This window comes from Takifugu rubripes, chromosome 11, assembly GCF_901000725.2.
Source record: "Takifugu rubripes chromosome 11, fTakRub1.2, whole genome shotgun sequence".
Taxonomy (NCBI): Eukaryota; Metazoa; Chordata; class Actinopteri; order Tetraodontiformes; family Tetraodontidae; genus Takifugu; species Takifugu rubripes.
Window position 1 is genome coordinate 7,807,025 of NC_042295.1, and position 15,768 is coordinate 7,822,792.

Sequence of the window (15,768 nt, forward strand, 5' to 3'; positions counted from 1 at the left end):
CTCCGTCTCCAAAACAGACAAAAACAGATTCAACTTTCCTGGTTTCAGACAGGAAGTACGGACTGATTCTCTCACTAATGCAGAGCTTGTTGCTTGCATACACGTTTCTGCTTGCATGACAATGATAATGACAACTTTTCAGATATCGCACCAACATCAACTCTTTCAGATTTCTTTTTAATCCCAGTTCAAGTTGAACCACAGCGTCTGGTCACCCTCCACTCTTCATACTGGCTAGTCGAGAAAATGCTGTCAGAGCAGTTGAAGATGTCAAGAAGACCCTAAAAAGCATTAGATTATTCAGAAACACATTAATGGAATTTAAATTACAGCAGGCTAATTTAGCGGCTAAAAAGTTTTTTAAGGTAATCTCTCCAGTTTCTGATGGAAGAGTGGATGTGTGGTCTTTTCTTTTTTATGAATGATGTTCTCTAACGTGATTCTTTTTTCCGATTTTATCAGAGACCCCATCCCCACAGGAGAAGAAACCTAGAGGCCGTCCTCCACGAGTCCTTACTGCACATAAATCTGCTCCAAGTTTACCTTCACACACCTCCCTTCCCTCCTCCACACAGTCAAAACCTGAGGGCCCTGAAAGGCCAGCTGAAAAGATTAAAAGACTGCCTGGGAGGCCACCTGGCACTGGGGAGAAGAGGAGAGGTCGACCTCCATCCTCAAGTAGCAAGAAATCTTGGAGTACAACAGTTGCGGACGACAGCAGGCAGGATGGATCAGAGGATGGCGTTGACACTGATGAAGACAGGAAGAGTGCCAAGAGGGCACCATTCGGCCCTTCTCAGCCAAATGACAACGAGGCACAGCTTCCCAAAGGTGGACGGGGCGATGCCAAAGTCAGTAACCTGAAGAGGCTAAGAGCGACTAAGCTCTCCCCTCTCAAGTCACGCCTCAAGACTTTGCCTGGTGTGCCCCGGCGCAGACGTGGGCGGCCACCCTCAGCTGAGCGCTTAAAAGCTGAGGCAGCTGCTGCTGCTGGTGCTGCACATCTGTCTGCTGCCATTGAAAGTGGGGAAGGAAAACACAAGGCCTTTAAGGCCAGAATGGGAGAACAACTGTCCATGCCAAGGAGTGTTGATGATATTGAGGACCAGGACTCTTGCAATTCAGCTGCCTCCCCAGCTTCCTCCAAACCAGGCAGGACGATGGGTCTCAGAAAAAGCCCCCGTCATCGAAAGCCTGTCAGAATCGTCCCCTCTTCTAAACGCACTGATGCAACTATTGCTAAACAGCTGCTCCAGCGTGCCAAGAAAGGAGCGCAGAAGCGTCTGGAGAAAGAGGCTGTAGCCAGCGGGAGTAGAGGAACAGGAGCCATTGAAGCTGGCATTAGGAAGACCCAACTGAAAAACATCAGGCAGTTTATTATGCCTGTGGTCAGCACGGTCTCCCTCCGCATCATCAAAACCCCCAAACGTTTTATTGAAGACGAGGGCAGCTTTGGAACCCCGACGCCTCACCTGAAGATGGCTCGGTTAGAAACAGCGACGTCAGCTGTCTCCGCATCTTCCCAGCCCACGACCTCATCCTCCCCGGCTCCTGCACAGGTATCTTCCGCACTTAACGTTACCGCTGGTAACTCCGGTGCTCCCACTGACAACCTCCCTCCTCCACCCCCACCCGCTCCTTCCCCAAGCGTCCAGTCAACGACTCCCAGTCTGCTAAACACCAATGCCAATAACGCCACCAACGGGCGATTTAGCAGCAGTGCGGCATCTTGTGGCTCAAGTGCTGTATCTCAGCATTCCTCCCAGCTCTCTTCGGCTGAGTCTTCCAGGTCCAGCAGCCCAAGCTTGGACGACTCATCGTGTGACTCCCAGGCTTCTGAGGCCACACAGGCCTTGTCAGAGACAGAGGATCACTCTCCATCCTTGCAGGGAGAGAGGAAGGGCAACTTATTACACAGCGCAAAGCTTCCCTCTCCTCCCTCTGAGCCAGAGCCCGAGCACGTTTTGCAGGAAAGGAATCGACGGGGCCGAAGAGGTCAAGGTGTCAGTCGGGAAAGTCCGAATCAGAGGCCGCGTGAGACGCTAGCCCCTGTGGCGAAAAAACCTATCATCAGCCCACCAACAGGAGTGCTAATGTCCTCTACTTTTGTCAATTCTCAGCAAGCTTCATCTACAGCCTCGTCTTCGTCTTCACCTCCGCCTCCCCCGCTTCTCACACCGCCACAGCTTCCCCAGTCAGCTTCCTCCAGCACAGCTGCTATCGCGGAACACCATCCCCAGTCCACTTGGATGTCTCATCCCGTTCCCCCTTTTATGCCTGGATCGTCAGTTCTCTCCGGTTTGTCGGACAAACGAAACCGTTCGATTTTGAGACAGCCCACCTTTCGCTGGACTTCTCTGTCCCACCCTGAGCACCAGTATTTTTCCTCAGCTAAATATGCTAAGGAGGGGCTGATTCGTAAACCCATATTTGACAACTTTCGTCCTCCTCCTCTCACAGCTGAAGATGTGGGGCTGTCACGCCAAGGTGTGAGCGGGGCAGGGGGAACTCCAACAGTTCCTTTCCCTGCACCAAGCAGTGCAGCAGGGACTGGAAATCGCCTCTTTGCCCCTCTACACTCACACACCCACCACCAGCACCCCTCTTCATCACGCTTTGATGCACCAGTCCAGAAGCGAAGCCCATTGCTGCGCCCGCCTCGCTTCACTCCCAGTGAGGCTCACTCTCGAATTTTTGAGTCCGTTACCCTACATTCATCCTCTGGGAGCAGTCCAGGCTCTCTTTCCCCACATCAGACATCCCCCAATTCAAACAGAATTTCAAGACGCAGGAGACAACTAGGCTCAGGAACACCACGTGGCCATCTCCGGTCTCCTTCCCACTCAATGACAAGACGCAGCAGCCAAATAGGGGGACAGTTGTCTGTAGGAAAGGGGTCTTCTGACACATCTGTACTGACAGGCTCTGTCTCCACTAGTAATCCCAGCTCTTTGCAGGGGGTTTCTTCAATTCCACTTGCCACTAGTGCCTTAAATCCTGCTCCATTCAGCACCTTCTCTAATGTATCCCTCAGTCTTGCGTCTCAAGGGACAACAGATAGCAGGAGAGGGACAGCTGGAAACCCACCACCTTCATCAAATACTTCCAGCTCTTCTTCCCCTCTTTTTCAAAATTTTCCTCCCAGTGCCCAGGACACAGTACGAGGAGCTGGAAAAGGAGCTAAAGATAAAAGCGTATCAATTTCCCAGGAACCTTCTCCAAAGGAAAAAGAAAGGGATTCGGAGAAAAATCGAGAAAAGGAGAAGGAAAATAAGCGGGAAGGAAGAAAGGATTCTGAGAAAAAAAGCAAGATTCCTTCTCCTGATGGCTCTCCCACTGCACCTTCCAGCTTGTTTACTGTGGACGGGAGGGACACAGAAGATCCAATTTTAACTCTTGCTTCAAAAAAGGCTCCAGGGAGAAAGAAATCCACTTCAGTTGACTTAGTTTCCGACACTGCTCCCTCAGAGGTGCGTGGGCTTCATTCCATCGGTCCCTTGTCTATAGCCAAAGGGTGTCTCTCTAAGAAAGGCAGACCATCTGATAAAGGAGCAGAAATTGAGGATGGGGAAAAGGAAAAAGAGAAACAGAGTGCTGCTAACCAGCAGACAGCAAGCCTTCCAGGGCAACCAGGCCGACAACAGCTCCCTGTCTCCTCGCTTGGATCAGTGTTGGCACAGGCAGAGAAACAGCCAGTGTCTAACAAGCGAGTTGTTGGACTACTGAAGAAGGCAAATGCTCAGCTCTGCGAGATCAATAAGAGTAAGCTGAAGCCTACAGACCAGACCAAGGTTCAGGTCAGTTTTTTCTTTCTTTTCCAATGCTTATATATTCATCCCGAACAAAAAATGTCTGTTAGTCTCATTCTCATCATACAGCCACAAGCAAATGATTCAGGCATGATGCTATTAATGTTTGCTCAAAATAGAAATCTGCATTCATACTCAAAGTGAAACTTGATCAAGGAAAGTCCCACAGAGAGCGTTGCTCAAGGTGGATTCTGTTAGCCCCATGCATTATGCACAAACAGTGTAACGTTTCTTTTTTTTCATGGAGTATTTTAAAATATCAAACCTGCTCTGCTATTTAGTAATCTCTTTATAAAACATTGAGCAAGTATTAATATTTTTAGATCAATTCACCGACTTTTCATTAAATGCATTTATGTTTTTCTTCATATGGTGCTGGTTACACATGTCCAGGGCCAAGAGAGCGACTCATCAGAGACCTCAGTTCGTGGTCCGCGCATCAAGCATGTGTGTCGTCGGGCAGCTGTGGCTCTTGGCCGCAATAGGGCAGTATTCCCTGATGATATGCCTACACTCAGTGCCTTGCCCTGGGAGGAGAGAGAGAAGATCCTTTCTTCCATGGGGAATGATGGTGAGAAGCATTCATACATTTTTAATTGAATTACATTCTTCTTTCTGATATCTGACAATTCCCATGGAAATTTGCATGCATTTTTGAACCCATTCAGCCCACTCTATGTCTTAGAGTTCTGCTATCTACTGCTGATAGAATTACCGTATTTTCGTGACCATAATGCACACCGTATTAAAAGGCGCAGTCTCAGTTATGAGTGCTATTTCTGTATTTAACACATACATAAGGCGCACCGGATTATAGTGGTAAAACATACCGGTACGCTAGCTTAAAAAATGCATGCTAGCTTGTATTTAGCAATGTACTCACGTACATCATCTTCTGTATCCAAAATGAAGGAACTCGGTGCACACATAAGGCGCACTGCATTATAAGGCGCCCTGTCCGTTTTGGAGAAAATTTAAGACTTTTAAGTGTGCCTTATGGTCGCAAAAATACCGTAGTTGACATCTCATGGTTGGACAATGTATCTAGGGTGTTATTCGGGACAGAGATTCCCTGCTTCATGAAATGACTGACAAGCTGATCACAAGAGCAGAAAATTTAGTCTTCAAGAGAGTATACCTTTGGCCTGATGTCAGTGATGTGTATGCATATTATTCAATTTGTCTTTTATCCTTTCTTATAATCTTCCTCAGACAAGTCGTCCGTAGCAGGCTCAGAAGAGGCAGAGCCCCAGTCCCCGCCTATAAAGCCAAGGGAAACACGGCAAAAGGCCATTCAGGAAGCTCCTCCCAAGAAAGGGCGCAGGTCAAGACGGTGTGGCCAGTGCTCTGGCTGTCAGGTCCCAGAAGATTGTGGTGTCTGTACAAATTGTCTTGACAAGCCTAAATTTGGAGGAAGAAACATTAAAAAGCAATGCTGCAAGTGAGTCTTGTCTCCCTTGTCTATTTTTAATAAATGTTATTATTTCTTATTACAACTTTTGCAGAAACTAAAGGTCACTTTGTTTTATTGTGTTACAGGATGAGGAAGTGTCAGAATTTGCAGTGGATGCCCTCAAAGATCTTTCAGAAACAGGAAAAAGGAAAGAAGGACAAGAAGAAAAAGCTGTCCGAAAAGAAGGAGGGTCTCAATCCTGTAAAAATCCCCGCTTCAGATTCGGGCCAGAAATCCAGTCCTCCACTACAGAAGGAGGACCCTCATCGTAAAAAGAGCGAAAGCCCTCCACTAAAGTCAGCAGAGGATAAGCTAAAACTTCAGTCAGCATCAAAGCAGCCGTCTCCAGGCCTCGACTCATCTCCTGCCCCTGACGAACCATCACAAGCCCCCAGCGCAGTCACAGCTCAATCCCCATCTCCACCCCTAACAGCAGACAAGAAGGGACACAAACCACAACAGTCTGCACCAACATCCTCTTCTTCCTCCTCATCCTCATCGTCCTCCTCGTCATCCTCTTCTAGTTCGTCGTCATCTTCTTCATCGTCGTCGTCCTCCCCGTCATCTTCAGCTCAGAATTCGCCCTCTCAGGCTACACAGTCTCACGCACCTTCCCAGCAGCAGCAGAGGCCTGTTAACAGTCAGGCATCTTCAAAAAAGGATGCTTCGCCCAAGATTCCTCTGAGTGAGACCAAGAGGAAACCCCAGCAGCACTCAGCGCAACAGCAGAGCTCATCAGCACTTTCAGACACAAGTAAAAGAAAATATCTATATTCTGTGATAGTGAATACTGTTTACTCTGTTCCTATTGAGTGATATGCTCTGTATTTTCTTTTACAGCTGATTTGAAACAGTTGAAAAAAACACATTCTTGTTCTGTTCCTCCATCTCCCAAACAGCGACCAAAAGACAAGGTATATCTCTGAAAGCTCGATGCTTGTTTTAAAGGATCTTGCATCATTTCTGATACTTAACCTGATAATCTTTTGTGCCCGAACACGAGAAGCCCTTGATGGCAAAACCCTCCGGCAGCAGTACTTTAAACTGGGTGAACACTCCCTCGACTGGGAGCCAGGGTAGGTCCAGAGCTCCCTTCGACGGAGTGCATCGAATTCGAGTGGATTTCAAGAGGGACCACGATGTTGAGAAGGTGTGGGAGGCTGGCGGCCTAGGTCTACTCACCTCTGTGCCTGTCACACCCAGGGTGCTCTGCTTCTTATGTGCAAGCAGCGGGAATGTTGAGGTAAAAAGCAAAGCCACACTCTCTTCTGCATTTTCTTCCAAGTGTCCTCGGAATTTCCTTTATTCTGAAGCCTCTGTTCTTATGTCTGCATGTGTAGTTTGTCTTCTGCCAGGTATGCTGTGAACCGTTCCATCTCTTTTGCCTGGGGGAATCTGAGCGCCCTCTCCAGGAGCAGTTTGAGAACTGGTGCTGCCGGCGGTGCAGATTCTGCCAGGCCTGTGGACGTCAGCACCAGAAAACTAAAGTGAGCCATTCGATAGATTTCTGTTAATTTCAAAGCTGTATACAAAAGAAGCGTAGTGCAGAGTGACAGTGCCTAAAGACTAAGGATTGCTCCCTAGAAAGAAGCTTGCTAGTGTTGCCAGCAGACGGCACTTAATCAGCTTCCTGGATAGCTGCCATGATTTTATTATTTAAATCAAGTCTTGTGGAAAATGCGCGTGTTGTGAGTCTTGCATGGTTGTCATTGTGGGATTATCTGTTTAGATTTGATTTATGCGGTATAAACAAATGATTTTTTAAAAGGTTTGTGTTCATAAGCTGTGTACAGTAGATGTGTTGGAAGTTATTAACAATTATCTAAATGGTTATTAACATTATCTAAATGGTAAGATTGATATTGCTTCAAACTAGAAATACTGTCTGTGTGTGTGTGTGTGTATATATATATATATATATATATATATATATACACACACACATACATACACACACACAGTGTGTGCCTTTTCCAACAGGAATACATCTATGTGTAAATATGGTATATTATTTCTATAAAGAATGTATTATAAGTATCGTATTTTCCGGACTATAAGCCGCTACTTTTTTCCTAAACTTTAAACACTGCGGCTTATTCTATGGTGCGGCTTATAGTCTGGAAAATACGGTATATAATTTATCACCATACATAAGGACCATTTTGAATGTACTCACCATACTGTCATTAATTCTCTACTAGAACTGGATAATGCTTCTTTTATCATTCTTTCAAAACAACACTGCAAAGAGAAAGTGAACATTACAATTTGTCCTTGTATAATATCTAAACTGTCTGACATCATATTGTCGCCTTTTACTGCAGCAGCAGCTGCTAGAGTGCGATAAGTGCCGTAACAGCTATCACCCGGAGTGCCTGGGTCCCAACCACCCTACCAGACCCACCAAAAAGAAGAGAGTCTGGGTAAATATACTTGCAGCAGTAACCCTGTATCGATCTTCTCATCTAGGTAAATGAACCATCTACCGGTATTTCAATCCTACCATTCTAATTCAGTCCCCACTTTTCTTTTTTCAGGTCTGCAACAAATGTGTGCGGTGTAAGTGTTGTGGTGCCACTAAACCAGGGAAGTCCTGGGATGCCCAGTGGTCACATGACTTCTCCATGTGTCATGACTGTGCCAAACTTTTTGCTAAACGTAAGTGACGAGCAGGCGGGTCCCCTTTTGTTGTGAAGTTGCTCTAAGGTTGTTGAATCATTTTGGTTTTTCTTTCAGGAAACATCTGTGTTCTCTGTAATAAGTGCTATGAAGATGACGAGGCTGACGGCAAGATGGTGGAGTGTGGCCGCTGCCATCACCGGGTTCATGCAAAGTGTGAGAAACTGACTGGTCAGTATTTGTCTGGCTGTCTGTCAGGTATCTGTTCAGTGTCAGTCTTCATGTACAGCAATCACTGCACTGTTCAGTATTTATTAGTGGTTGACTAACTGACAAATATGTCTTGTATTACACTGTCATTATTGGAAGATCTTTGTTGATCTTCCATTCTTTCTACTACCCTCAGTTCACTTGGACACCAGAGCCCTAATAACATACTAGGAGCCCTTGTTTGTGAATGTCTGTGCTGTTGGACATAGTTACAGGAGCATTATTGACCTGTCGTACTTGTCTTTTAGATGACATGTACGAGCTGTTATCCAAGCTGCCTGAAAGTGTCGCTTATACGTGCACCAAATGTACCGAACGCCATCCTGCGGAATGGAGGACGGCACTGGAGAGGCAGCTCCAGGGCTGCGTTCATCACGTCCTCACTGCACTGCTCAACTCCCGCACATCTTCCCATCTGTTGCGTTACAAACAGGTTTGACGCCCATATTGCTGGCTCTTGTCTTCGTTGTGTTTTCATCGAACCCTGCAAGTTCTGCACACATTTGACAAATGTTTAAAACAGGATCATTTAGGCTCCTCTGAGTTCAGTTTTCAGCTAAACAAAACTCTGGCTTTTGGGGCAGATGGTGAAACCTCCAGAGCTAAACCCAGAGACAGAGGAAAGTCTCCCATCCTGCCAACAACTGGAGGGTCCAGATCCTCCAGTCCTGACAGAAGTCTCCACAACACCCCCCAGTGAATTCCCCCCAGACTTGGAATCTGTTAAGAAAAAGACAGATCAGGGCCGTTACAGTTCAGTGGTAGGTATTTCATCTTTATGATGTTATCTTTAGTCAGAAATAGTTGCAGTGATCAGTGTAGCCACGCTCAAATAAATTTAACTACACCAAAGTCAATTTTAATATTCAGATGTTTTACTAGGGTTTTGCTGTTATAGTCTTAAATACAGCTTCTATCTTTCTTTCCACTTTTTCAAAAATATTTTCCCTTCACTGTTTTGACAGTTACTCTTGTTATGTGTGCGTCTGTACAATTTCTTCCTCCCAGCTGGAGTTCAGTGATGACATTGTGAGAATCATTCAGACGGCCATGAACGGTGATGGCGGCCATCCTGAGAGCAGGAAAGCCAACAGTATGGTGAAGGCTTTCTTTATTCGGGTAAGAACCTCCAGAATTTGTGGTTGTTGCTTACATTACTGATTGCAATAGAGGCATTTGCGGGAAAATATAGATCTTGATGTAAAAAAACTTCTTATGTTAATTTCAGCAAATGGAGCGAATATTCCCATGGTTCAAAGTGAAAGAATCCAGGTTCTGGGAAAAGCAAAACGTCTCTGCCAAGTGAGTCCATAAGCACCTCAGAAATACAGTTTAACTCTATAAATGATCTTTGGCAAATAAAATCCGACTTTTCTGGGGAACACACGATTAATATGTCGTTTATCTTTGATGTGCTGTTATATTTCCAAATGTGTAGCTTTGTTTATAATTACACACAGAAGAAGAGTTGAAATGTAATACTGCTGTAATCTGAACCTGCATTTGGAGTGGGGCTGAAGCTTTCAAAAACATCAGGCCTGTAATTATTGCAAGAAAGAGTAAGATGTGGTTTGCAAGATGCTACACTGACATTTGGAGGATCCAAGGAGCAACCAACTAATATTAATAAACAATTCTGCACTGACTGTACTGAAAACCTCTTAAAATCAGTGTGGATTTAAGCATTTGAGAAATGCTTTATCATCCATGACATCCAACACCAAGACCACTCAGTAGTGTTTTTCTTGTGACACAAATTAGCTTTGGCCGATGATTGAAGATCCTCTTCAAGATTTAAAGCTGCAGTAATGATTTAAATTTTCTGTGCCCAATGGACAGCCTTCATTTACATTTTAAAGGACTTAATAATTGTACAGCTAAGTCCTTCCAGTCCTTCTGATCCCTTGGAGTTTTAGTCTTTAAATTTACACTTAAGGTCGGACAATTCATCGTATGTCTTTAGAGTCAGTAATAACATGATTGTATTGGATAATGACTGCTGTGTATGAATCTGGAACAGCATTGGTGCAAAGCTGAAGCTCAGACATGTTAAATCTATCAATGAATGGTTTGTTTGCTTTGCAGATTGGAAAATATGTCCATTTACTCTAAACCATTCAATAACTCTAAATATCTTTAGCTCCCAGCTTTCCCAGGACATTCATTCTGCCCATCCTCTAGGCAGTGTGGGAGGTAAAGCGTAACAGTGTCGTGTTACAATTGAAGGCACTTTGATGCATACTTGCGGCCTAATTGTGGTTTACTTTGTGTATTAGTACGTGTCAGTGCTGTAGGCCAGGAAACCAGTGAATCCTGAGGCTCTTATTGGCCCACTAACTATGATGTTCAGCGTCACACCAGTTATTTGGTTTTTCTTGGCAGAATTTATTGGATATGACTGTCTCCAGTATTTCTGATGTCATTGGCAGGATCTGTGGGCTACAGTACACAAAGGAGAGACCACAAAACTTATGTTTGCTCTGATTTTCATTTTAAAAGAATGTAAGAATAATATTACAGAGTATCATTTATAAATGGGTGATGAGTGAAGAGAATGCATGTTGTGCCATTGAAGCAAAACAATACCTAAACCAAACAAGCAGATGTTGATCAGGAGAGGAAGAGGGCGTCGGTTTAGAAGACTAAATAACTTGGGATCAGCTAGCTATGGCCTTCAAATTTGAATCAACGCCTCCACCCATCTTTACCTGCCAACAGCATTGACAAAAAGAAACACACTAAATGAACTTCACACTTTACATTTTTTTAACCTTCGTAACCTGAGGTGCTCACAGTTTGTACACTATTGCACATAAAGTTCAAACAAAAATGTTTTTACCCCTTCTTCTGAAAAGATTCGGGTCTATTTCTGTCCATTTCTGTTTTGAAAATTACTGTGTGTTATAATCAGAAACAAATGCATATATTCCCATCTTTACTGAGCATGTTCATATATTGAGATGTTTACACGTCTGTTGTCTTTCCTAAAGTTGGTGGTTTATCCTCATCCTTATCAGTTCTAGTATGACATCAGTGTAAAAGCATCTGAATGTTCTTCTTCCCGCAGTGGGCTCCTCCCAAATGCCGTTCTGCCTCCATCTCTGGACCACAACTACGCCCAGTGGCAGGAAAGACAGGAGCTTTCACGTGCAGAGCACTCCCACCTCATGAAAAAGATCATCCCAGCTCCCCAACCCAAAACACCTTGGGAACCAGATTCTCCAGCCTCCCCTCCTCCTCTGCCTCCACCACCGCTGCTCCCACCACCTCCTCTCATACCTGGTAAGAACGTCCAGTAAATACTTGCTTTTTCTAAGGTAAAATGATTTTTTTGTTCTGATTGTGTGGCTCTATCGTCCCTTCTCTTCAGATCAAGAGGATGGCCCAGATTTCCCTCCACCACCAGGCATTACTGATAACAGGCAGTGTCTTCTGTGTCAGAAGTACGGTGACGAGAATACTAACGTGAGTCTAAAATCTTTTCAGACCTTAATGCACTTAAGGATATTTCTCTGGCGCTCATGACATGTTTTGTTTCAGGAGGGGGGCCGACTGTTGTACATTGGGCAAAACGAGTGGACCCATATAAACTGCGCCCTGTGGTCATCCGAGGTCTTTGAGGACGATGAGGGGTCATTGAAAAATGTTCACACGGCTGTCCTCAGGGGGAAACAGCTGGTAAGACACGTTGTCCATCACCATTAAAGTCTTTCTTCTTTCAGGTTCTATTTGCCAGACTGACATTTACAGCCTGTTGCTTTTCCTTCAGCACTGCCAGAAGTGCCAGTTGCCAGGGGCCACAGTCAGCTGCTGTCTCACATCATGCACCAGTAACTATCACTTCATGTGCGCTCGTCATTGTCACTGTGTCTTCCTGGAAGACAAGAAAGTCTATTGTCCAAAACACAGAGACCTCATCAAGGGGGAGGTGAGCAATCATATGTTGATGCATTCTTACTTTAGCAAAGTTGGATTTATAGTCATTAGTTTTAATCTTCAGATGAGTAAATTGCTTCTAAATGTATTAAAATGATCACTGATGCCAAAATGGAAACCTGATGTTTTAAAATGTTTGTTCAAGGTGGTGTCTGAATTCGAAGTTACCCGCAGGGTCCTTGTAGATCTTGAGGGCATTAGTCTCAGAAGGAAATGGCTGTCAGGCCTGGAGCCTGAAAATGTTCACATGATGATAGGTAACTTGATGTCTGGTGATTGTGTGAACAAACAATTCCTTCCTTCCATCATTTAGTGAATTTTGATGCATACACTTTCCTTGCAGGCTCCATGACTATTGATTGCCTGGGTATACTGACTGAGCTCTCAGACTGCAAACGAAAACTCTTCCCTATAGGATACCAGTGAGTTGATTTAACATTTTAAATAAACATGGGATTTGAGGATACAGTTAACTGCTGAATTTAAGCGAAGTGGGCCAGACTAAATGAAATCTCTTCCAGGTGTTCACGGGTCTACTGGAGCACTTTAGACGCTCGAAAGCGATGTGTGTATACCTGCAGGATTCTAGTTTGCCACCCTACTCTGCTGGAGTCTGACCTAAAAAATGTAATGTCTCCTGAAGAGAATCGCACAATAGCACACAGCCCTCCTCCTATGACAGGTACTGTTTATAATGTGTATATTTCTGCAGTTCTGCGGTTCCTTTTATCACGTTTTGGATGATTATGTGTTCGAAAAATACGGATTGTGTCAATTTCTCTTTTATATTTAGACTTTCCAGATCCATTTGAATCCCCCAGACGTTCTGATTCCCTTTCCCCTAACAACACCCCAAAGCTCAGGGTTTACACCAGGAACCGACACCCCAGCTACCCCCCCTGTCACCACTCACTAGGTCCCAGTCCCATTCCCTCCCTAGGTACACATTTGTTTTCCAACTTGCTTTAAATACTAGAAACAATTTGGAATCCCTTTCATTAGATTTGAGTGTTGTGAATCTACACCAAATGGACTTCTTTTACATTTTCTTTTTGTTTTATGTTGTAGGTGGCAACACGCAGCCCCAAAGCCAAGAGAATGTGACACCTGGGGAGTTCCCAGCGAACCCCAGTATTCAGAACATCAACGCACGTCGCAACAGCTCGGCCCCTCTCTCTCCTCCCCTCCACCAGTTAAACAGACAAAGAGGTGTTACTTCCCTACCTCAGATCTTGTCACGACCCCTTACCTCACCCCCTCCCCTCATTCCGTCTCCTGCCAGAGACCCAGAAAAGTCTAAACACCTCAGCAAAGAGGTTGCAAAGAGCCAAACCCTGAGGGATGATGAAAGAGGAAGGCCCTTCTCTACAGACAGAAACAGACAGAAGTCATCTCGAGACCAAGAATTTAGAGATGTCGACAAAGGACAAGTGTCAAGTCAAGATCAAGCTATTAAAGATTCTGAAAAGAATCCTTCATCTAGAGAACTACAGAAAGAATCTGACAAATGTGAAGTATCAGGCAGGGAGCCAGAAAAAAGAACATCATTAGGTAAAGATTTAGACCACAAAGAATCTGAGAGGGGGAAGCTTGTCAGTAGAGATCAAGTTCGAGACTCAGAAAAGAGAAGACAAATGATCAGAGGGTCTGATAAAGGGAGACATGGGAGCAGAGACCCAATTCATAGAGAATCTAATAAGAGTAAATCATTCTCTAGAGAGCCCAGTAATAAAGATATGGAAAAATCTCGGTCACTCAGTAAAGAAGCAGGACTAAAGGAGTCTGACAAGCATAAACAATATAGTAAAGAGACAGGGAAAGATTCTGGCCAGGGAAAAGATAGATTGTCCAGCAGAGACACTGACAAGGGTAGACCTTCCTCTAGAGATTTCAGTCAAAGAAGCACAGAAAGAAACAAAGACTCTGGCTCAGGCAAAGACCGTAACACTGGCACCCAGTTTAAACAGGCTGGAGATGAGGCGAAGAACCCTGGGCTGGTACCTGCAAGTTCAGGCCAGTACTCCCCTCCTGTGGGCACAGCTGCTCTCACAGGGCAGCAGAGGGTCGGAGGCACTAAACAGACGGACAAGCAAGGAAAACACGGCGGCAAAGACCAAGACGATTCCATGAGTCCCACTTCGATGCCTCGTCATCGACTCAACTCTTACAGCAGCCAGTCTACTGGAAATGTAATGCAGGCTTCATTCCATAAGGACTCTGTCATTGGGAAAACTGGATCTCTGTCTTCCATTCAGAAGTCTAGTGCACGGAAATCCAATGATTACTTACCTGGCCCAGTGACTGCAGCAGCTATGAAGCCTCTGTGGCCCTCATGGACACCGGCAGAGGAGGATGTTGTTAAGCAAGGCTCCATGCACTTGGCCTCACCTGCAGCCTCACTTGCCAAAGAAAAACAACCCAAAGTAAAGACAGCAGGCAGCAGAGAGGTTTCCAAAGACCATGAAAGAGAGAAGACCCTCCAAAATAACAGCAAAATTCCCCTTCTTAACAATAATACAAAAGCAACTGGCAGCTTCACCACAAATGCTACAAACACCAGCTCTAACAACGGTAGCAATAGTAGAGTCGCAGTGCTTGGAAACAGCATTGAGGCCCATGGAAATGCTCAGGGGGAGAAGCTGGAGAACCAGGGTGGGGATAGGTCATCCTCAAAGAACAGAGAAAATTACCATTCATCTGAGAGAAAGAATAGCTCTGGCGCGGACAACATGCATCAGAGCAGTTCAGCTCCAGAGAAGGAAGTAAAGACCGATTCTGAGTCTCACCACAAAGCAACAACTAACCAGCTGCCCCTGTCCTCCAGAGACAAACGGAAATTTGTTAGTTTTCCTTCTGTAACTACACTAAAGGCAGAGATGAAGCTTGACCCTAATGGGACTGGTACTGTTGGTGGTATATCCTCCTCCTCTAATGTGACACCTACCTCTACCATCTCTCCTGCTAGCCAGGGCACCTGTCGCTCTGCCCTCGCCACACTGTACTCTCCATCAGTCAGCAGCAGTGATAGCTCTGAGTCCGACACCCAACCTCCCATAGATGAGGACGTGCACACCAAGCACTTGCATATCAAACACCGGGACCACCACAGTCTCCTGTCTCACGCCGCTGAGGACGAGGGCGATGGCCCAGAGGATGACAATGACAGAGCTATGGATGGTAAGCACCACGAGGATGACAGCGACGGGTCTGGTTCGGCCAAGCGGCGTTACCCTCGACGCAGTGCACGCGCACGCTCCAACATGTTTTTTGGCCTCACTCCTTTTTACGGGGTCCGCTCGTACGGGGAAGAGGACCTTCCCTTCTACGGAAGTGGTGACGGAGCAGGTGCTATCGTCAAGAGGAGGACTGGTATCCGCAAGAAATCCGCTGAGGGGCAGGTGGATGGGGCAGATGATATCAGCAGCACTTCTTCATCAGGCGACAGTGGAGAAGATGAAGATGATGAAATGAAACAGAGTGGTAAAGACCCCTTCTACTACAGTTTCACCAGAACAATCATTAACCCCGGTGATGGCTTACCATCTATCGAAGGGATAGACCAGTGTGTGGGTAGAGGTTCCCAGCTACAACGGTTTCTGAAAGATGAGGCCCAGCAGCAACAGAGGGCACAGGGCAAAACGGAAGAAGACCTGCTAAATGCTTTGTGAGTAAATACAATTT

At 45.5% G+C, this 15,768-nt stretch overlaps 1 protein-coding gene across 4 annotated transcripts in view; it reads left to right on the top strand.

Annotated features, from left to right (window-relative positions):
- Nucleotides 1–15,768, top strand: part of kmt2a (lysine (K)-specific methyltransferase 2A) — a 32,825-nt gene that overhangs the window by 8,041 nt on the left and 9,016 nt on the right. The window contains exons 3-25 of one of the 4 annotated variants that reach the window (XM_029843244.1): nt 463–3,797; nt 4,203–4,380; nt 5,022–5,250; nt 5,349–6,016; nt 6,103–6,176; nt 6,266–6,505; nt 6,603–6,749; nt 7,587–7,685; nt 7,800–7,920; nt 7,999–8,112; nt 8,400–8,584; nt 8,736–8,912; nt 9,160–9,270; nt 9,380–9,453; nt 11,219–11,433; nt 11,522–11,616; nt 11,692–11,829; nt 11,921–12,079; nt 12,233–12,344; nt 12,431–12,509; nt 12,609–12,769; nt 12,881–13,027; nt 13,156–15,751. In XM_029843244.1, coding sequence (XP_029699104.1) covers nt 463–3,797; nt 4,203–4,380; nt 5,022–5,250; nt 5,349–6,016; nt 6,103–6,176; nt 6,266–6,505; nt 6,603–6,749; nt 7,587–7,685; nt 7,800–7,920; nt 7,999–8,112; nt 8,400–8,584; nt 8,736–8,912; nt 9,160–9,270; nt 9,380–9,453; nt 11,219–11,433; nt 11,522–11,616; nt 11,692–11,829; nt 11,921–12,079; nt 12,233–12,344; nt 12,431–12,509; nt 12,609–12,769; nt 12,881–13,027; nt 13,156–15,751 — 9,454 coding nt within the window. The remainder of the gene's footprint in view (nt 1–462; nt 3,798–4,202; nt 4,381–5,021; nt 5,251–5,348; nt 6,017–6,102; nt 6,177–6,265; nt 6,506–6,602; nt 6,750–7,586; nt 7,686–7,799; nt 7,921–7,998; nt 8,113–8,399; nt 8,585–8,735; nt 8,913–9,159; nt 9,271–9,379; nt 9,454–11,218; nt 11,434–11,521; nt 11,617–11,691; nt 11,830–11,920; nt 12,080–12,232; nt 12,345–12,430; nt 12,510–12,608; nt 12,770–12,880; nt 13,028–13,155; nt 15,752–15,768) is intronic. The other 3 variants (XM_029843245.1, XM_011608428.2, XM_029843246.1) reach the window with 3 other exon arrangements.